Source organism: Gracilinanus agilis, chromosome 5, assembly GCF_016433145.1.
Source record: "Gracilinanus agilis isolate LMUSP501 chromosome 5, AgileGrace, whole genome shotgun sequence".
NCBI classification, from domain to species: Eukaryota; Metazoa; Chordata; class Mammalia; order Didelphimorphia; family Didelphidae; genus Gracilinanus; species Gracilinanus agilis.
In genome coordinates this window covers 168,744,811-168,767,154 of record NC_058134.1, presented here as the reverse complement: position 1 = coordinate 168,767,154, position 22,344 = coordinate 168,744,811, and the positions used below count along the sequence as shown (strand labels likewise).

The 22,344-nt window shown below is 37.9% G+C and overlaps 1 protein-coding gene and 1 pseudogene across 1 annotated transcript in view; one reads left to right on the top strand and one right to left on the bottom strand.

Annotated features, from left to right (window-relative positions):
- DCLRE1C (DNA cross-link repair 1C) overlaps positions 1–11,049 on the bottom strand; it is a 58,398-nt gene extending 47,349 nt beyond the window's left edge. The window contains exons 1-3 of the mRNA XM_044677908.1: positions 10,941–11,049; positions 7,570–7,621; positions 6,928–7,012 (exon numbers count right to left, since the gene is read on the bottom strand). Coding sequence (XP_044533843.1) covers positions 6,928–7,012; positions 7,570–7,621; positions 10,941–11,049 — 246 coding nt within the window. The remainder of the gene's footprint in view (positions 1–6,927; positions 7,013–7,569; positions 7,622–10,940) is intronic.
- Position 11,050: 1 nt separating this feature from the next.
- On the top strand, positions 11,051–12,753 carry LOC123250000 (annotated as a pseudogene).
- The last annotated feature ends 9,591 nt before the right edge of the window (positions 12,754–22,344 follow it).

Genomic DNA, 22,344 nt, shown 5'->3' with positions numbered 1-22,344 from the left:
TCTATATTGCCCTCTTGTTGTAGGACTTCAGGGCAATTTTGCTGAATTATTTCTGTTAGTATGGAGTCCAGGTTTTTATTAATTTCTGGTTTTCTGGAAGACCAATTATTCTCAAATTGTCTCTTCTAGACCGGTTTTCTTGGTCTGTCACTCTCTCATTGAGATATTTCATGTTTCCTTCTATTTTTTCAGTCTTTTGACTTTGTTTTATTTGTTCTTGTTGTCTTGAGAGATCATTAGCTTCTACTTGCTCAATTCTAGCCTTTAGGGATTGATTTTCGGCTATAATCTTTCGGTTTTCGGCTATGATCTTTTGATTTTCGGCTGTAATCTTCTGGTTTTCGGCTGTAATCTTCTGGTTTTCGGCTATAATCTTCTGGTTTTCGGCCATAATCTTCCGGTTTTAGGCCATATTCTTCTGGTATTCCTTTTCAATCTGGTCATTTCTGGTGTTCAATTTGCTTATCAGTTCATTTGGTTTCTGAGCCTTACTTTCTAATTGCAAGATTCTACCTTTTAAACAGTTATTTTCTTGCCAGATCTCTTCCATTTTCCTCAAAATCTCAGTTTTGAACTCTTCCATAGATTGTGAGGAGTTTTCCTTATTTGAGGAGGGTCCGGATGCTTGTTTGTTCTCCTCCTCTGTTTGCTCGGTTGTCTGGATTTTCTCTGTGTAAAAGCTGTCGAGTGTTAAAGACTTCTTTTTCTTGTTGTTAATGTTTCTCTTCTGAACTTCCTGAGACTGGGTAGCTATCGTTAGCCCAGCAGCTTCTCAGGTTTATCCTCGAGCTCAGGGTCTGTCCGCAGTCAAGCCCCCTGGTGGACCCCCTTGCTTGATCCTCTGCAGGAGGTTTCTTTACAAGTCTCAGGGCGCTGCTTCCACAGTCGAATACCTGTCTGCACTGGTTCCCCACTCAGTGTTTCAGAGCTTTAGCTCCTTGCTGTGTCTGCCTCTACCCACGCCTCCGCCCGTGCCTGTGCTCTGAGCCCGCGCTCTGCGCCCTGAACCCATGCTCTACGCCCTGCGTCCGCTCTCGGTGTCCTGCTCCCGCGCTCAAATTTTGTGTGCGTTCGTTAGCTTTTTGGGGTCCTAAATCTTGCTGCTCTCAGGAACAGGCCCCGGAGCTGCCAATGACTCGATGGGTGCCCCAAACTTGCTCTATTTCTTTTTAGCTGGCTTCGGCGCTATAGGTGTTGTGTGTGGAGGGGGTGGGGGTGGGGTGGTTGCTCAGCCCGCGATTTAGTGAGAGCTGTTCCACCCCTTTATAGCATGGAAATGCCTCGATTCCACGTACCTTCCATGCTGTGCCCTGTTGTGGGGTTCCTCCGTTCGTCTGGACTTGTTTTTATGTCCCCTTGAGGAGTTTTGTGTGTTTCGGTCAGGAGAGGTTAAGAGCTGCTTCTTACTCTGCCGCCATCTTAACCCGGAACCTCAAGACTACTTTCTGAAAGACTACAACATACTCAGAGTCCACATGCTATGGCTATAAAATATAACTCACTTTACTGATAAATATCAATATAGTATATTCCTGATAAACCCTGTCTCTAGCTGTAGATTATAAAACACAATTACTATGTAAACTCTACTTTTTTGCTTCAAAAAGTAAATGTGTAGACTAATCTTTATCTGATCTGTTTCCTTAGTTTCCAGTTCCTTAAGGGGCTAACCTGATCAACAGCTAATCTGAGCCATCAGAGGAATGATTTTTCAGGCTCCCAACAGGAAGTTCCAATTAACTCAGAAGGGGGTTAAGGGCAGTGGCTTTAGTAAATAATTGTGAATTGATTTCTACTTTGAACCCTCCTAATCTTCCATATTTCTACCTAATTAGGTAAGTTTAGATGATTCTGGGTGATGTCTAGGGCCTAGAAAGTACTTAAGAAATGCTTGTTCATTGAATGGCTGAAAGTTTAAGTGTTTTCAGAATTTATTTTAGGACCTAATAAAGCAAGTGTTTTGTTGCTACCGTGCCACCACCAGCAGCTGCCAAAGCTAATTACCAACCTAGCAGTCATGGAATCTCCTTGTTTCAGTTTCTTCAGAAATAGTAAAAATACCTCATTACATGAACTTGTTATGATTAGAAATTCTCTTCGGAGACTGACTTTGGGGTAAAAATATAAATTTACTGATTATATCAGGTTTATAGATTAGGCCAGCATCATAACCAATGTGACATAGGTCTCCATGGTTGTCTCTCATGACCAGGGATGATCAGAGGTGGGTCAGGCAGCCTGACAAATGGAGGCTCACTACTCAGCCTCTCCCTTGGGCATCCCAAGGCATCTTTAATTGGTGAACAGCTAATTAAGAGGTAGTCCATTAACCTATTTACCCCCTTCCTCCATCAGGAGAGACAGTACAAAGAAAAAGAACCTTGGTCCCTTTTGCTTATTAACCAAATTCTGTTAAAAAGGAAGACATTCCTGGGAATTCCTAAGGACAAAGAAAAGGCAAAAAGCAGCAGCCAGAATGGTGTCTCTGCCCCAGATCCCAGACTGAGGAACACACAGTAATTCTCCCTAATATACAGAAATTAATACGATAAATGAAAAACAAATTCTCACAGCCTAATGATGACTGGTATCAAGTTCAGTTCACAAGGGGTTGCAGAGGGAGCCTACCAGTGAGCAAAGGACATATGTAATAGAGGAAAGTAATGGCACACAATCAGCAGAACAATATAGACATATAAGAACAGTTTCAGGAAACCTAAGAAACACCCAGAATGAACTCTGGAAAATAAATAAGAAAACAAAAACAAAAAAAGAACTTTCCTTCTCAACTTTGTTATGGTCAAGAATATCAGGTAAGGGGCTAGCTCACTGTTAATGGAGGCATGTTAATAAATGATGGAAATCAAAACTCTTTTAACTACTTAACCACCAGGCACCAAAGGTCCCAGCAAAGTAGCCACTACAGGAAGATTTTCCTTCCAAATTAACTGTACCCGTCCTCCCCCAGACCTCAACAGGATCTTCCTTTCCCCACCAACCTTCCTGCTAATTCCATCCTTTCCTCCCTTCAAGCTGGAAAATGATCCCACATCTTCACCACCATAAAGGAACCCAGAAATACCAACTATAATCCTTCAGGTAAGACAGAGAACCACGATGCCTCACCATATGCCCTCTGACCCAAGGGTCTTGCCAGACCTTTCTATCTCTCCTTTAAATGAACCTTTCTACCTGTGTGGTCCTGCCCAATCAGAATGTGAGTGACTTGTGAGCAAGAATTGTCAGCACAGTACTTGGCACATCGCAAATGTTTAATAGATGCTTTTTCACTTATTGGTTCATTCATCATTTCTATTTTACTTTTGTTTTCTCCATTGAGAACTATCTCTATACCATAAAAGGATAACTTTTTAAAAAAGAGCAATACAGAATTATATTCCAAGAAATGCATGATTACTAGAATAAGATCATATTAACAAGAACATAAAGTTGGTGTCCTACATGAGCTAATCTCACAGTCTGGATGAATTATACCCTAAAATACTAAAAGAGCAATATGACATTATTACAGAATGATTGGTGGTCTTTTTTACAAAATCACAGAGATGAGGTAGCCAGGTAGTTCAATAGATACAGTAACAAGAGGACCTAGCTACTTCCTAGCTGTGTGCTCCTGGGTAAGTCACTTAACCCTGACTGCCTAGCCCCTGCAGATCTTTTGCCCTAGAATTGATACTAAGACAAAAGGCAAGGGTTAAAAAAAAATCACAGTGAATAACAGAATAACAGAAGTACTCTAGGCCAGGAGATGGGCAAAATATCTCGTTTTCAAAACGTAGACTCAACAAACTTTAAGGCGATACCTGCCAAAATTCTGGAGTTATTAAAATGATAATTTGTTGGCACTTAGAGAGAAAATAGTAATCCCTACAAACCAATATGCAACCATTAAAAACAAATAATACCAGATTAATTTCTCTTTTTTTTTCTTTTTACTGGATTAGGTTGGCAGATCAGGGAATGTCACAGAAAAAAATATATATAGCCTAGATTTCAGTTAAAAATATGGCAAATTCTCTCATACTATTACTTAAACAAGATAAAGTGATATTGAATGAATAATAATTTAATTAGATTCAATTCAATAACAATTCATAGCTGGCTAAACAACAAGACCCAGAGTACTGATGAACAGGTCAATGTCCAACTGAAGAGAGAACTCTAATAAAATAACATAAGACTCTAGTCTGGTCAGATCAATCAATGTCTGCCAATGACTTAGATTAATTTCTAGATGACATGCTTATGGAGGAAATAAAAGTAGGAAGATAAGATGATGCAATTCTATTAAAATACCTAAACAGGTTGGAAATAATAAAGCCATAGCTGACAAATATGGCTCTAACAGCTTCAGAGTGCTTTAAGGTTTCCAATGTTTTGTATACATCATGTCACAACAAACCTGTGAAGTAGGTGCCATTACTATCTCTATGATCTACATCAGGAAATTGAGTTTTAGAAAGTGAAATGACTTCCCCAAGATCTCCCCAAGATCTGAGTTGGAATTCAGAACTCAGATCTTTCTGCCTCCCAAATACCATAAGGCAGCTTTCAACAGAAAATGCTTATAGAAGTGATACAGCCAAATAACAGCTTATGTGAAAAATGCCAGGGAATTTCTTCTAATTATAAAATGTATTAGTGTAATGCTGAGAACCCCCAAAAGTAAAAGTAATAATCTTAGACTGCATTAACAAAATGATGGTATCCAGAATAAAGGGAGTATTGGTTTCACCATGGGGAGCCCTGATCATTCCTTCTGAATAACATGTTTTAATAATATTGATAAGCTGGAATACATCCAGAGTGCGATTAGCATGTTTTGCAGAAGGACCTAAAACTATGTCATAAGACAAATAGCTGAAAAAAGGAAATATTCAACCTGGTCTATGGTTACTTGATTTGGAGAGGATGAAATGAGAGCCAAGATGGCAGATCAGCAGTGATTAGAAGAAGCAATCCAGTCAAAATCTCCCATCATTCCTCTTCAAACCGTGGGAGGCTAATAAGAGAAACACTGTCTCAAATAGATAAAAATCTGAGACTCCTCTTTTGACACCCTTTTATGATCCATACCTTTTCTTATTGAAAAAACATTATAGCCTTATTGAAAAGCTTTTAAGTTCCAGCAGGTACAGAGTTAACAATTTCTCTCCTTGATAATTAAGAAGCCTGAACTCTAAAAAATATTACTTAGACAGTCAAGGTCAAAAAAAAAAGCCAGATAAGACTTTATCTGACCAGATGCAATCCTGTAAATTAAGAGTACAGGACTCAATTTATTTAGGATATCTATAGAATGTAGTCACTACTCCCCGAATTAGCCTTCTGCTAATGGGCGACTGGAATTTGGCCTTTGACCCTGGACCTATCTTTCTACTTTTAAGCCCTTAATGGGTTTTTGTATAATTTGTAACCCCTTCAAAGCTGTAATTCTTTCTCTTTGCTCTTTGTGTGAAATCAGTATATATTAAACTCAAGGCTCCATGGTAAGTTGGAGCAGTTATTAGCTAAAACTTTAGTCTGACTGTTCTCAATGCTCTATTTCTACTTCAATCTGACGCCACTAAACGCCACTCAGTATCCTTGGAAATATAATGCTGGTCCTCTATACCAAACAATTTAAAATAATTAGACCAACCATTCTGGAAAATAATTTGAAACTAAGACTAAAGAGATATAAAACTACATGCCCTTTAATCCAGCAGTACCATAGGTCTGTAACACATACACACACACACCCCCAATCAAAGAAAAAGGAAAAAGACCTAAGTGTACAAAAATATTTATAGAAGCTCTTTTTGTGTACAAGAGATGAAATGATCAGTCTTGAAATATATTAATGGCTGTTATAGAGAAAAAAGATTAGATTTAATCAGTTTGGCCCCAGAGAGTAGAACTAAAATGAATGCATGAAAGTTAAAGTTATGTGGATGCAGATTTCAGATAAATAGAAGAATAAATTCCCTAATGAAAGGTAGAATAGGATACCTCAGTAGGGTGAAGAATGAATGACCATTTGTCACAGATATCATGGAGGAGATTCATGCTGCAGGTAGGGATTGGACAAGAGGACCCTAAGATCCCTTCTAATTAGGAGATTCTATGAATATTTTGAATTAGAATAAAGACATGATGACTTCCTAATTTCAATGTGCTTTACACTTGAGCAGGACAATAACTAGGAATTTCTGCACCTCAGACAAAATCATCATAAACTACACTTGAAACAAGTGACATGAAATATGTTCTCAAGTAGGGAAGAGTGTGAAGAAATAGACCTTATGACACTGGCATCAACTTGCCATGTGGGGAAGAGGGTAAAAAAAGCAAGTCTGGCAAGAAAGGAGCAATACACCATCTTGTAGCTTTCCAGTGTACTAATCATTCTTCCCATTTAGTTAATAAGATCTATTGTTTCTTTGATGTTAAGACACTGAAAATGGTACCAGAATTCTTTTAAATTTAGCAAATCTCCAGCTACCCTGGTCTATCCTGCTCTAGTTACAGCATTATACTTAAGAAAAAAGTAGCACTAATTTAAATGAATTAATTTAGTCTGCCCATGGCAGGAAATTAGGATCAGTACAATAAAACTGTTATTTGAACATTTCTAATGTATATAAACTATATGAAAACTACTTTATCCCTTAGCTTCTAAGAATGGCACTAAATAAGTAATTTTAGGAATCTAAAGCAAATAACAAGTCTTCATTTTCTCCCAAATTCCTGAATCATAAAATAGAAAAGTTCTCATTTTCTAGTAAAAAGAGAAAGTAAATTTAAAGCATGAAATACAGTTTTAGCATGACTTTCACTGTTTTGCTCCAAAACTTCTTCCCAGTTTACTTAGAAAATAAAATATTAGAAAAAGTAGAATATCTATTAATAAAAATATAAACTTACAATTCGTTTCTCCCAAAAGCTATATTTGGGGCTAGTTAACAATAGTTCCTTAGTGACAGGAGAACAGTATAAGTGAACCTTTAAGCTGCAAGGAAAAAAAAGAAGGATTAGTTCCTATATGCCATCACCCAATTAATTTGAGTTCAACTCAAGACTACTGAATCAAAGAATGTTAGCAAAAAAACAGAAGGGACCTTAGAGATCATCTTCAACAAGATGGTCTTAAGATCTTCCAGCTTAGATCTAAATGTTCTTTTAAATGGAAAGAAATTGATAAATACAATGACCTAAAAAACCTAATAAATCATTGTCATTCCCCTTGGAAAAAAGGACATCTGACAGGTGAATTTAAGCCTGTTTCATTCCAAACTATCCTTCCCTTTATATATATTCACAGGATAGAATATTGAGAGCAGATAAAACCTTATAAGACTTGATTCCAGAAATGGCAGAAAACTATTTCAGGAATAGGAAACCCATATTCTCTAAACAATAAAACTGTGAATCAAGAAGAAAATCTATCTTTAACACCCTGACCTGCATTGTTTTATATTTTTCTACCCTTTATAACAACCCAAATCTAAGATCCCAGTTGCAGAGTTAATAGATTATTTTTTCTTATTCTTTATTAAAATCAATTACCTGCATTCCAATCTTCTTTTCAAGGATGGGGCTCTCAGTCCTTTCATATGGTCTAAATAAAAAAAACAACAAAAGATGTGTGAGCCAAGATCCATTAGAAAATTTATTATGTAAACTTGGATAGGGAGTGTATATATACATAAGAGATTACACTACCTTTTTTTTCCTGGTCAGTCATCTTGTCTAGACCTGTAATTCCTTAATGTCATATCTCTCAAACAATTTAGGTCAGCAATTTTATCTGTAACTATGGAGCTGTTGCCTACAGTACTGAGAAATTAAGTGATTCAATCATTGTGTGTATAAAAATAAATACACACACCTATACATATACATGTACACATATACATTTGCTATATATGTGTACATAAAGTGTATCAGCTTCATGACTTGAGTCTGGATCTTTCTCTAGTCATATATTTGAGATACCTATAGAATAGATAAAGGACAATCTTCCAGAAGACTCTAGAACCTAACTGAACAGAGAAAGTCAGCCTACAAAAGGTAACATTTGTGTTAAGTATTGATAAAAGTCAGGATTCTCCGAGGTGGAAGTAAGGAAGCAGAGAACTTAAGGCAGAAGTGTCAACCAATGGAATGAGATACCATTGTATCATGTTTGAGGAATGTCAAATGAGCCAATATGGCTGGATCACACAGTATGTGGAGGGGAACAAAGTATAAAACTAGAAAGGTAAAAAGGGTCCAGGTAGTAAAGAGCTTTCAATGCTAAATCAAGGACTATACACTTTATATTAGTGACAAAAGAGAGCCATGGGAGTTTACTAAGGTGGGAAGAGAGTATGGTGACATGATCAAACATATACTTTAAGAAAATCAATTTGGTAGCTATGTAGTAGACAGAATGGAGCCAGGAGAGACTTGAGGCAAGGAGACATTAAAAAGCCAGTCCCATCCAGTGCTGAAGAGGATCAAACATAGGTAGGTAAGGTAAAGTGATCATAGATATATAAAATAGAGCATTTATTAAGTGCTTACTAAGTGCCAGGCACAAAGGATGATGGCTCTAAGTGGAAAAGGGGGGGGGTGGGAGGGGGCAAATATGGGAGAAATAGTGTGGAAGTAGAAATGGTAAAAATTTAACAATGGATTGGATCTATTGAATAAGAATAAAGAATAGAAAATGACATTGAGAATGCAAACCTGAGTGACTAAGAGGATAGTGGTGCCTTTGAAAGTAGTAGACAAAATAAGCACATGAGAAAATGTTCTAAATTTCTAATAATTAGAGAAATGCAAATCAAAACAACTCTGAGGTATCACCTCACACCTAGCAGATTGGCTAAAATGAAAGAAGGGGAGAGTAATGAATGCTGGAGGGGATGTGGCAAAATTGGGACATTAATGCATTGCTGGTGGAGTTGTGAACTGATCCAACCATTCTGGATGGCAATTTGGAACTATGCTCAAAGGGCTATAAAAGAATGCCTGCCCTTTGATCCAGCCATACCATTGTTGGGTTTGTACCCCAAAGAGATCACAGATAAACAGACTTGTACAAAAATATTTATAGCCGCGCTTTTTGTGGTGGCAAAAAACTGGAAAAGGAGGGTATGTCCTTCAATTGGGGAATGGCTGAACAAATTGTGGTATATGCTGGTGATGGAATACTACTGTGCTCAAAGGAATAATAAACTGGAGGAATTCCATGTGAACTGGAAAGACCTCCAGGAATTGATGCAGAGCGAAAGGAGCAGAGCCAGAAGAACATTATACACAGAGACCAGTATACTGTGGTAAAATAGAAGGTAATGGACTTCTATACTAGCAGCAATGCAATGATCCAGGACAATTCTGAGGGATTTATGGAAAAGAACACTACCCACATTCAGAGGAAGAACTGCAAGAGTGGAAGCACAGAAGAAAAGCAACTGCTTGAACACATGTGCTTGAACACATGGGTTGAGGCAGACATGATTGGGGATTTTAATTCAAAACTACCACACCAATGCAATGATCAACAATTTGGAAATAGGTCTTGATCAATGACACATGTTAAAACCCTGGGAAATGTGCATCGGTCAGGGGAGGGGGGAGGGCGAGGGGTGAAGGGGAAAGTAGGAGCATGAATCATGTAACCATGTTAACTTTACTAAAAAATGAATATTAATAAATGTTTTAAAAAAAGTAGTAGGCAAGTTCCTAATAAGAGAAGAGATAATGAATTTTGTTTTAAACAGGTTGAAATCAAAGACACCTTGAAGATATCCAGTTAGAAATGTCCAATAGGCAGGTGGTGAGTGATGCTGGAGTAGAGCTCAGGAGAGAGACTAGATTAGATATATAAATCTGAGTATCACCTGCATAGAAATATTCATTGAACATTAATTGAACCCATTAAGGCTAAAGAAATCAGCAAGTGAAACTAGAGATGTCATGTGCAAAAGACTGGAAATCAATCAACATGGATGTAAAGTGTCCCAAAAGTCATTTTAAGCTTTAGTAAATTAGAACTGTACTAAGACTTTTGGAAAGTCCTGTATTTTAAAGTGCCACAACCATTCGGCAGAGAAAGAAAACTGCTGGTTGGGATCTTCATGCAAAAAAAAAAAAAAAAAAAAAAAGAAAAAAAAAAAGAAAAAGAAAAAGAAAAAGAAAAAGAAAAGGCATCAAAATAGAGCCTTAAACAATGGATAAAGGACAAGAAGAGAAGGGGAAAGAAAGACATCTTAGCAGGCCCTGAAGATACTGATACAGAAATCTCGGGTTCGAGAAACATCGAGCAGTACAGTTAGCTGGCACATAATCTAGATGAAAGAGTCACATCAGAAAACAGAAGATAAAACTGGATAGGTAGACTGGAGCAATCACAGGCTTCCCTATTCCTGGAATTTTCTTCCTCCTCAGCTCAAAAACCTATCTCCCTAGCTGTTGGGATTTTCCTTCCCTACTCACCATGCCTACCACTCAACACAGTACTCTTTTTATTTTGTATTTGTATTTATTCATCTAAGCACAGTTCGTTTTCCCCAAGTACGTAATAAGTTCCTTGAAGGCAAGGATCTCTTTGGAACTGTTTTCCTTCGGTTTTTGTATGGCCACATAGAACACGGTAGCAAGCATACATAGGTACTCAGTCAATACTTGCTGAATGAATGAAGTAAATAAACTGTTTTTTTTTCCTCCACTCCAACCCCCCCGCACCCGTTCTTCAAGCTGCTCCTTTCAATTATTTAAAGCTTGATCCAAATAATGTTTCCAGAACCCCTACACCTCTCCCACGTCACCTCCCCCTGCCATCGCGTGGGTGCTGAATACCAGCGCACCCCCACCCTCCAATGGAGCACCGTCCCCTCATTCTCCCCCACCCAAAGCTCTCCAATCTCAGGATCCGAGCAGCGCTCACTCACCCTTATGGCAGTGGGAGAGGAAGTACGCCCGGGCCATCAGATTCTGCCGGTCGAAGCGATCTATGGAAATGGTTGGATACTCCTCCATTTGCCCCTCAAAGGAGCTCATGATGCCCACAGCACAGAAGCAGGACAGGCTCTACACAAAACCCAACTCCCACTGGAGCCCCAGCTTCACCTCGTACTTCCGGGAGCACTGCCAGGGCAGCGTCCCCATTGGCTGGGAAGAGAGACAGTCTCCACCAATGAGAAGGACTTTGGCAAAGATTCGTTCTCCGCTCTGGGCTCCCATCCCTACGAGACTTCCGGGTTCCCAGGGGCCTGGTGCTAGTGAGAGTGAAAAAGAATAGAGTAATTCTGGAGCCGAAAGTCCTACAAGGTCAGCTTTGGGTTCATAGGCTACTACGGGTTTACAGGCTGGCCCGTTCACCTCTCTCCCCAGCCAAAACGCCTCGGGTTATACGTTCAAAGGGGAGGGCGGGGGGGGAATACTGAGGATGAAATTGTCAAAGCAGCGATAAATATGGAAAGAACCAGTTTCTCTTATTGCTTCACTGTTGCATAGAAAATCAGCAAAGCATTGCAAGGCTAGATATTATGAATGGCTGGATCCAAGAATTAAACAAACAAAATGGTCTGAGAAGGAGGAAGAAAAGCTGTTGCTTCTGGCCAAATTGATGCCAAACCAGCGAAGAACCATTGCCCCAACAATGGGAAGGAAGGGGGTGGATCGTACAATGTTTGAAGCACTATGAATTTCTCCTAGATACTAAAGCTGCCCAAAAGGACAATGAAGATGATCCGCGAAAACCTAAACTGGAGAGATTGATCCTGAAAGGAAATCAGCCAGATTGAATCCAATTGAGATGACTGAGGACAAACTTGAAATGCTGTTAGAAGCTTGAGACTGTCTGGCAAACACACATAGGAAAGTAAAAGAAGAAACATTCGAGCAGCTGGCATAGAAATTCAGAAGGAAAAAAAAAGGGAAAAGAAGAGAGGAGTCAGTTATAATACAGAAATTTCTCCGGGGGAAAAAGCCTGCTACAGGTTTTTATGGCATATGTGATGAAAATTATCAGGTATTTGGTGCTGGCTTTAGAAAGTTGCAACAAGCTCTTAATGGGAAGGGACCCTAGATCTAAAAAGGAAAGTAAAGATAGAAAGTCAAACAGCATTTGAAAAGAAAAGGAGTCTGATTGCCTTCAGCTAGTCTTCGAACCAGTGGAGTATCAGAATTGGAGAGTCTAAGTAGTACTTTCTACAATTCAGATTTACAAAGTAGAACTTCAGGAAGTTGTGAAAGTCAGCCAAACTAGTGAAATTGCTGGTCGTGTAGCATAATGAATTCCGCTTCCAGTATTCTTTCATCTAAGAATAATGTTACCAACAATACCATTGCTCTGAGAACACCTTTAAAAACTCTTGCTGCCCAAGAGCAGATCTTTCAGGAAATGCAGAACTTAATGGCCCATACCAAGGTAGACACTCCACTGAAATGTAATTTTAGTACACAATTTCATGAGAGTAACTTCTCTAGAGTAATTCACAAGTAAAGATCAGTCAGATACCAAACAGTCCTGTGCAGCCCAATCAGGACTCTTATGGAACTAACAGGTTGACTCCTAGAGGTGGGATAACCCCTAAACCAATTATTTACACAACCTCTAAACCAATTGTTTACACTACCCCAGGCAGAACTCTTGCAAGGAACAAACTAAACATTAATCCTGAAAAGGTATTAGCAAGATTACAATGACCCTGGGGACATCTGGGTAGCTCAGTGGAGTGAGAGTTAGGCCTAGAGACAGGAGGTCCTAGGTTCAAACCCGGCCTCAGCCACTTCCCAGCTGTGTGACCCTGGGCAAGTCACTTGACCCCCATTGCCCACCCTTACCAATCTTCCACCTATGAGACAATACACCGAAGTACAAGGGTTTAAAAAAAAAAAAAAAGATTACAATGACCCTATGTGAAGTAGATGGAGAGAGAATCTTCTAAGTATCTCTAGGATTGATTGACATTTCTTCCTCCTGAGAATGACTGAAATTGTTCTCCAGAAAATACTGAGGAGTTAGAAGACTGTGAGAATTGATGAAACATAAAGAAGATTGCTGCTTATGTAAATGCTCAAAAGCAGGCTCTCTAAGATGCAGAATATATAAAGGAATTAAAACAAATGCCTGAAGCTATTCAGAAGGATCTGTAGAAAACTTTAGTAGTAAATGAAACTATCCTCAGACTCTGGTAGCAACGTGGTTCAGTGGATAGAGAACTATGCCTGGAGAGGGGCTTCAAATTTGGCCTCACACACTTCCTCATTGTGCGAAGTAGGGCAAGTCATTTAACTTCAATTGAGCCTGTCTGGCCTTTACTGTTCTTCTGCCTTGATTCTAAGACAGAGGTAAGTTGTTTTTGTTGTTGTTTAATGTAGAATCAGCACTAAGAAAAATGAATAACTAACTTAAAAAAGAGGATCATCACAATGCTTCATTACAATCTTCTTCATCATCCAATGCAACTAACAACAATTTGGAAATAGGCCCTGAACAAGGACACAAGTTACAACCAGTGGAAATGTGCGTCGGCCATGGGCGGGGAGGGGGGGTGTGAAGGGGAAAGTAGGGGCATGAAGCATGTAAACAGGTTAAAAATGAATATTAATAAATGTTTAAATTTAAAAAAAAGAGGATCATCACAATGCTTCATTACAATCTTCTTCTTCATCTTTGTGAAGAACAACCTAGAAATAAAAAGGGGAAAACTCTAAAATTTGGAAGTAAATGTGTGAAGCTTACCTAGTAACTTACCTAGAACTTTATGAAAAATTCTCTGAAGATGAACTGAAGACGACACAAGACTTTTTGACACATGTGATATAAGTATACTTCATAAAGGCAAGGAATGAGCCATGTCAAATGAAGTTTATAACCAAGTGTGGGAAGAATGTTACAATCAAGTTTTATATCTACCAGGGCAGAGCTTGACAGGATTGAAGATTTGTGAGAAATAGAAGTCATATGACAACAGAAGCTAAAAGAGCTGCAAAAATGGAAAAGAAGATGAAAATGTTTCTTGGTAACTACCAGTCTTGAGCAATGAGACTAATGAAACAAATTGGGAGCAGCTGGGTGACTCAGTGGATTGAGAGCCAAGCCATACAGACGAGAGGTCCTAGTTTCAAATCTGGTCTCAGACACTTCCTAGCTGTGTGATCCTAAGTCTGACTGCCATTGCCTAGTCCTTACCACTCTTCTGCCATAGAATCAATACACAGTTGATTGTAAGACAGGAGGTAAGGGTTTAAAAATAATAATAATGAAACAAATTGAATGATCTATGGAACCCAATAGAGTAAATTAATGTGGAGCTTCATAATTTTGAGGCACTAAGGAACATGGATTCTGCTATTCCAATGAGGCTAGAGTGTTTCAAAGATATTCACTGACAGCAAGGAAGAGAAAAGGAACTTCAGCAAAGATATGTATATTTGATGCTGAAGAAAGAGCCTTTAAAATCAAAATACTGAAACCTCTTTCGAATTTTGTTGTAGAAAGAATTAGATGCTGTTTTCCATCCTCTGGAACAGGGGTCAGCAACGTATGGCTCTTGAGCCATATCTGGCTCTTTTGAGGGCCAGATATGGCTCTTTCTGCAGGAGCCATAAAGTCAATTTTTTTTTCAGGTGCACACTGTGAGCACTGTATGGCTCTCACGAAATTACATTTTAAAAAAGGTGGCGTTTACAGCTCTCACAGCCAAAAAGATTGCCGACCCCTGGTCTGGAAGAATGAAGCTGATGTTTGTGTTCATCAACAAATGTGCCTGTTATCTGTGACTGTTCATTTGTTGTTTGTTTTGAATGGATTGTATCATATAGATTCTTTATGTAAAAACTCTTGGTTCCACAGAGATTTTTAGAGGGTAATATACTAAGAGAATCATCATTCTTTTATTAATGTCATGTTCAGTAATTTTAAATGTTTTAACCTTTAAAAATCACATTTTAAAAGCATTCTTAAAAGTGCTACTTGTGAATAAACTGAATTTTGTGTGTCGAATAAAAATTAACTAAAAAAAAAAAAAACAGATGAAGTAGTAGGAAGAGTTATAGAGCTTCCTGGTCTAGGGTTTGTAGGGGAAAAGGAAGGTATGCTGCAAAGAGCAATGATAAATATCCACCCCACAAACACTACAACTGGTTCCTTACTATCAAGGTAGCTGTGATTATCAAAGATATCTGAAGGAGAAGCAGATGAACAAGAACCAGAATAATCCATAAAACAGAAAATCAGCCCCTTTGATCATGAACTAGTTATATGTACTTATTGAAAATGGGTGAGGACTTTGTAAGTCCTCACTACCACCAAAAAGAGGGTTTTTTTTTTTCCTTTTAATGTAATATATCTTTTAGGAAATAGAAAGGATAAAAAAAATGTGTCTCAAATCCTATACCTCACATGCTCAATTTCTGAACTATAATGTCTCTACAGTGCTTACTGGAACTGAAATTATCTGAATCTGTAATTTTCTTATGAGAGGCACATTGGATTGGTAGATCAAAGGAATACATCTGCATACAATTAGAGATTTAATATGTCTTGATGTCAGACAGGCAGAGCCTCTTCTGATACCTTTGAAGAGAAGAGAGAGTGATATCTGCTGCTTGAAAATATATGTAGGTGGGCAGCTAGGTGACTCAGTGGTTAGAGAAGCAGACCTAAAGATGGGAGGTCCTAGGTTTAAATCTGGCCTCAGATACTTCCTAGCTGTGTGATCCTGGGTTTGACTGCCACTGCCTAGTCCTTTCTGCTTTTCTGCCTTGCAACTAATATTTAGTATTAATTCCAAGACGGAAGGTAGGGGTTAAGAGAAAGAAAAAGAAAATATATGTAGATGGATTTATAACTTTCAAAGTGACTGTGCTAAATGAATGCATCCATATTAACCAGGAGGGAAGTCTAGTGGAATTGTGGCAAAAATCTTGTCCTTGGCCCTGTCCTGTTAATTTTTTTTAATCAAGGAGGTCAAAAGAATGACTTCATGTTAAGTATGACTATCAGATTTCTGGTTGCCATAAAGCTTGAAAAGATGAAAATTCAAAATTAGTTTATCAGAATAGAACTTTTGGGATGAAACCAAGCATGAAATTTAGTAGGGATAAACATAAAATCCTGCATTTAGGTTCAAAAAATAAACTGTACAAGTAGAGATTTGGAGAGACCTGGGTCATATGAAAAAGGTCTATGGACTTGACTACTTTAACAAGAACTGACAGTGTGGCATGGCTTCCAAATAAAATTATGCAACCTTAGACTACATTAATATTTATCAATTTTTATTAATATTCACCAATTAAGCATTTATTATATATTTTCTGTATTTCAGGCACCGGCCATTGAGGATACAAAGACAAAAATTAAACAGAAACAGACTCTGACCTCAAGGAGTTTACAAAGTAGCCAGGTAAACATATACATGTATAGGTATATACAAATTATATACAAGATAATTTTAGGAGGAAGCCAGGAGGTGCTGGGGAGATCTGGAAAGGCCCTATGTTGAAATGAATCTTGCTCAATATAAATCCTGATGAAAATTAGGAATTCTAAAAAGTGGTGGTAAAGAGGGAGTACATTCCAGATATAGAATAAGTTAAAATAAAATAAAAATTAGATAAAATGCCATGTATGAAGAAGATTAAGAAGGCAAGTTTAGTTGGACAGTAGTGTGCCATAAAAAGGAGTAGCTGGTATGTATTAAGGCTAGAAAAATAAAATGAGACTAAGTTGTGAAGGACTTTAAGTGCCCAACAGAAACTTATATTTGATCCTACAGGTACTAGGGAGTCCTAGAATTAACTGAGTAGGCAAGTGACAATGGTTAGACTTATGATTTAGGAATATAACGTTGACAGTTGTGTGGGTAATAGAATGGATGACAGTTTCACCATGATTGCTATGCTTAGAATAAAATTATATTGGTCCCCTTTTGGTAGTGGATTCCCTTTCACTGGAAATATTTGGAACCTATAACGGAGAAATACAACTCTGCCTAGATTATTCTTAGGAACCTTCTTATGAATCATTCTCTTTAGCTCATATGCTTCCATCAATGTAGCTATATTTTACCTTAATGAGATGAAAATGAAATGAAAACAGCTTATAAATGTGAAAGTATTAAGCATTATTATTACTGTTATTGTTATTTTGCTGAATATTCCAGATGTGGTCTGAGCACAGTGGAGTACATTCCTACCTCTGAGTAACATGTATCAGGATTTGTGTTTGAATTCCTTCTCACAAATTACACTTTGCCATGTTTGCCTCCACCAAGAATGACATACCAGATTGTAGCACTCGGGGCATTATATTCTACCATTCCATATCTGTAGTATTATATGTTCAATTCTAGGCTTTACATTTTAGAATGACATTGACAAACTAGAGGCTATCTAGGGATTTGGGATGTTAAAGACTGTTGACTGAAGGAATTGGGTGGTTTTAGCTTGAAAAATAAAAGATTTGGGATGGATAGTATGATATGTGCCTCAAATGTTTGAAAGCTTAGTAAAAGGAACCTGAATTACCTTGTGAAGTTTAAGAAGACAGAAAGAGGAGCAATGAAGTTGAATCCAGGAAAGCTTAGTGTAGATTATCATAAGGGAGAATTTAAAAAGTCAGATGTCTCCACAAAGTGGGATTTACTGCCTTGTTTTAGCAGTGAGTTATTCATCACTAGGCATATTTACAGCTAACCTATAATCCAGAACTCCAGCTCTAAGTTTGAATGAGGTTTCAATTTAGAGGACTTCTTATAAATTATTCTATTTGGATTATTTGCCCCAGACACTGTAGCCCAGGCCAACCAGACCAGAATGAAATGTGAAATCAGAGCTCAAAAGGATAAAGAAAATAGTAAAGGAAATCAAAGTAATAGAATTAATAGAGTTCTTGGAATCCATACTAAATTTCTGCCCCCACCCAAATGTCTTACAAGAGTGCTTGTCTATTCTCCAATGAATTCCTCTGTATACCCCAACTACTAGAGGCAGGAAGCAGTAAGGTATAAACTCATAGCATAGTAGTTAAAGCTGAGCATTAAAACTTCCTCTGCAAAGGTATGTCTCTTTTCATTTTTGCAAAACTATCTGGGGTGCTTGATCTAGCAACTGCTCACATTTCTCCACATAATTGCCACCTGTGCCTTTTGTTCTCTGCTGTTTATGCTTTATCTAGTAATGTCTTTACTCAGCCCTCATATCTTACCCCCTCTGTTCTGTTCTCTAACCTATACATCTGTTGCCTTTCTAGTCTACCACTGACATTTCTTTCATCTCAAAACTTTCCTAGCTGCGTATAATTTGGGCCCCAAAGTTGGAGACATTTCCACTGCTATGTGGAGATATAGTTTTGAGATTATTTTCCACAGATCAGGCCTTTTTAGAGACTGAGTTTCTGTGGCCAAAAAATATCATCACCCTAAAGCCAGACTTTTGATAATGAGTCTGCCAAAACTTAGCCAGACTGGTTCTCAGACAAAAGATAGACTACATCTACAAACTTTTACTAAAGTCTTTCCATTAGTCCATCTGGCCACCCATCCCTGCCAGCTTACCATCCTTCCTGTTGCTTCCTCATCTCTTCCTCCTTTGAACTGAACCAGCAGAAAAAATAGTCCTACTTCCTAAAGAAGTTAAATCACTTTGTTGTGGAACTCCTGCCCTCAACCAAACTGTCTTGATTGTAAGTGGATGATCAAAAATTCAATTAACCCCACTATAGCTAGCCTTAGTCCATGTTTCACATTCTCTCTAGTTGTTCATTGTGGCTATCTTACCAACCACCATGCTCATGTAGCACATCCTTGCTGCTGTTCCTCTTGCTTTGGCCTTAGTAACCAAATAAATATATTGGTAACTGATTCCTAGTAATTGTTCCTGGAAAGAACATGACAGTTGACTGTCCTATGGATCTGTGACTCCCCAGACATTCCATTTCTTTGCCACTACACCTAAATATGTTTTGTCTCCTTCTTTAAAATGCAAGCTTCAAAATTGGGAAATTAATGCATTGCTGGTAGAGTTGTGAATTGATCCAATCATTCTGGAAGGCAATTTGGAACTATGCCCGAAGGGCTTTACAAGACTGCCTGCCCTTTGATCTAGACATAGATCTGGGTTTATACCCCCAAAGAGATAAAGAAAAAAACATTTGTACAAAAATATTTCTAGCCACTCTTTGTGGTGGCAAAAAATTGGAAAATGAGGGGATGCCCTTTAGTGGGGGAATAGCTGAACAAATTATGGGATCTGTTGGTGATAGAATACTATTATGCTCTTTAAAGGAATAATGAAGTGGAGGAATTCCATGTGAATTGGAACAACCTAGAGGAAATGATGCAGAGTGAAAGGAGCAGAACCAGGAGAACATTGTACACAGAGACTGATACACTATGGTACAATCAAATGTAATGGACTTCTCTACTAGCAGAAATGCAATGATACAGGACAATTCTGAGGGACTTATGCTATCCATATCCAGAGAAAGAAACACAGAAGAAAAACAACTGCTTGATCACATGGTTCAATGGGGATATGATTGGGGATGTAGACTCTAAATGATCACCCTAGTGCAAATTATTAATAATATGGAAATAGGTCTTGATTAATGATACACATAAAACCCAGTGGAATTGCTCATTGGCTACAGGAGTGGGGTGGGAGGAGGGGAGGGAAAGAACATGAGTCATGCAACCATGGGAAAATATTCTAAATTAATTAATTAAATGAACTTTAATAAAATAAAATAAAAACAGAAAATAAAATAAAATGCAAGCTTCTTGAGGGGCTGGATCTGTCTCACTTTTGTATTTCTATCTCCATATTATAGTATCTGGCACACAGTAAGCATTTAGTAAATGTTTTTTATTGTTTTATTCATATACAAAGTCACATACTACAAATTGACTTCATAAATTCTTTTAAAAAAAAACAAAACAAAAAGACCTTACCCAGTTTTCTCATCTATAAAATGAGAGTGGAGTAGATAATCTCTAGGTTATCTTCTAGTGTTATCTATTATTATGAGAAACTTAAAATAATGTAATTTCTCCCAATAATGGTCCTCAATCAATCATCAAGTATTTATTAACCATCTAACATGTGCCAGACATTAAGATAGGCACTAAGGGTCTAAGTACAAAGAACGAAGCAATCCTTAATTGAAATGAACTTCTATCTAGATAGGTTTGTGACCTAGTTGTATAATACTTCTAAACAGAGAGGTTTATTTTAGCAGCAGAGTCAAATCCCTAGATGTGCACCTAAGGAAAATTGCTTTGGCAGGAATATACAGGATAGAGTAGAATGGTCAGAGATGAGTCAGGGAGACTAATTTAGAAGGCTGTTACAATAATCCAGATGAGAATTGATGAGGATCTGAACTAAAGTGGTACTGTGTGTGTGAAAAGAAAGGGTCCGATATAGGAGATGTTGTGACAGTAAAATGGCAAGATTTGGTAAATGATTGGATATGTGGGATAAAGATAATGAAGAGTCAAGGATAATATCAAGATCACAAACTTGAGTCCTAAGGGATGGTGATACCTTTTATAGAAATAAGGAAGTTTGAAAAAGGGAAGAGCTTAGGCTTTGGAGGAAAATGTTAATGAGTTCCATTTAAGATGACTTTGAGATATCCAGTTTGAAATGTCCAATAAGCAATTAGTGATGAGGAACTGAACCTCTGGCAAGAGACTGGGAACAGATGAATGTGTAGATCTGGGAGATGTATTCATTGAGTTGAAAGTTAAACTCATAGGAGCTGATGGGGTTACTGGGAGAAAATATAAAAGGCAACCTAGGAAAGAACCTTGGGGAACATACACAGAGTTTATAGTGTGAATGCTGCCCAGCAAGGAAAATAAGAATTAGTTAGAAAGGTAGGAGGCAAATGTCACAAAAACCCAGAATGGAGAGAATATCTAGGAGTAGAAGGTAGTCAACAGTGTTAAATGCAACTAACTCACAGGTCAAAAAGGATTAGGACTGAGAAAAGAGTGTCAGATTTAGAAATTAGATTACTGATAACTTTGACAAATTTTAATTGAGTGATTAAATTGGAAGCCAGATTTCAAAAGGTTGAGGAATAAGAAAAAAACTTACAGAGGCAGTAAGTGTGGACAACTTTTTCAAAGAAAAAGGGAGGAGAGATAAAGGATAATGGCTTGAGAGTGATGGTAGGCTCAAATAAAGTTTTGGGGTTTTTTTGTTTGTTTTTTGTCTTAAGGTAAGACAAGCATTTTTGAAGTCAGTAGAGAAGGACCCATTTAATAAGGAGAGTTTTAAGATTCAGAAAGAGAAATGATTAAGGTTCCACTTTGCTAGAGAAGATGGAAAAAGATGAGATCAAACCTCTACATGTGGGAACAGTCACCTCTCTGTGAGACAAAGAGAAAAAAGAGAAAAGAATGGGAGATGACATCAAGGGATTTAGAGATGAAGAGAATGGATCCAGGTGCTGGTGGATAACATGAATCTATAATGTGGTCAACGAGCATTATGGATCAACTCATCATCCCTGTGACTTCCTCCACAAAAACTCCTTTCTATAGCCACCCTTCCCCTATATGTTTTTTCCTATTAGAATTTAGATTCCATAACTGTGGAGATTGTCTCTTTTTGTATTTGTATCTCCAGTGCTGAGCAGAGTGCCTGGCAATCAATGAATGCATTTCCATTTATTTATTCACTGAAACTTTCCCCCTCCAACCTGAGTGACTGAAGATGTCAATGTCTCAGAAAAACTGAGGATTATTAACTGAATTTTTATTCTTTTATTGCTCTCTATAAGGGTTTCTTAACCTGAGGTCCATATTTTTTAAAAAATAATTTGATATTTGCATTTTTATATAATTTATTTCCTTTGAAATGCTATGTATTTTATGCATTTTAAAACATTCTGAGTAGAGGCCTATAGGCTTCACCATACTAATAAAAATTGATGCAAAAAAGGTTAAGATCTATTTTAAAGTTATGCTTTATCATCTTACCTGGTTTGGAGATGACCCTAGGTTCTCAGAAGAGGTTTTTGAGTATATACCTGACAACCGTATTTTATGTCTCTTGTTTAGGGATTAGCCTGGGTAGAACTAGAGAGGACCATTGCCAGAAGGACAGTTACTTTTTAATCTTTTGGGGGAAGCAACTCATGAAGACTACTAATGTCTACCAGCAGTTAGCAATCACTCTTTAAATGCACCGGGGCCAGGTAAGGGGCTAGGTGGATTGAGAGCCAAGCCTAGAGATGGAGATCCTGGGATCAAATCTGGCTGACACTTCCTAGCTGTATGACCCTCAGCAAGTTACTTAACCTCCATTACCTAGCCTTTAGTACTCTTCCAC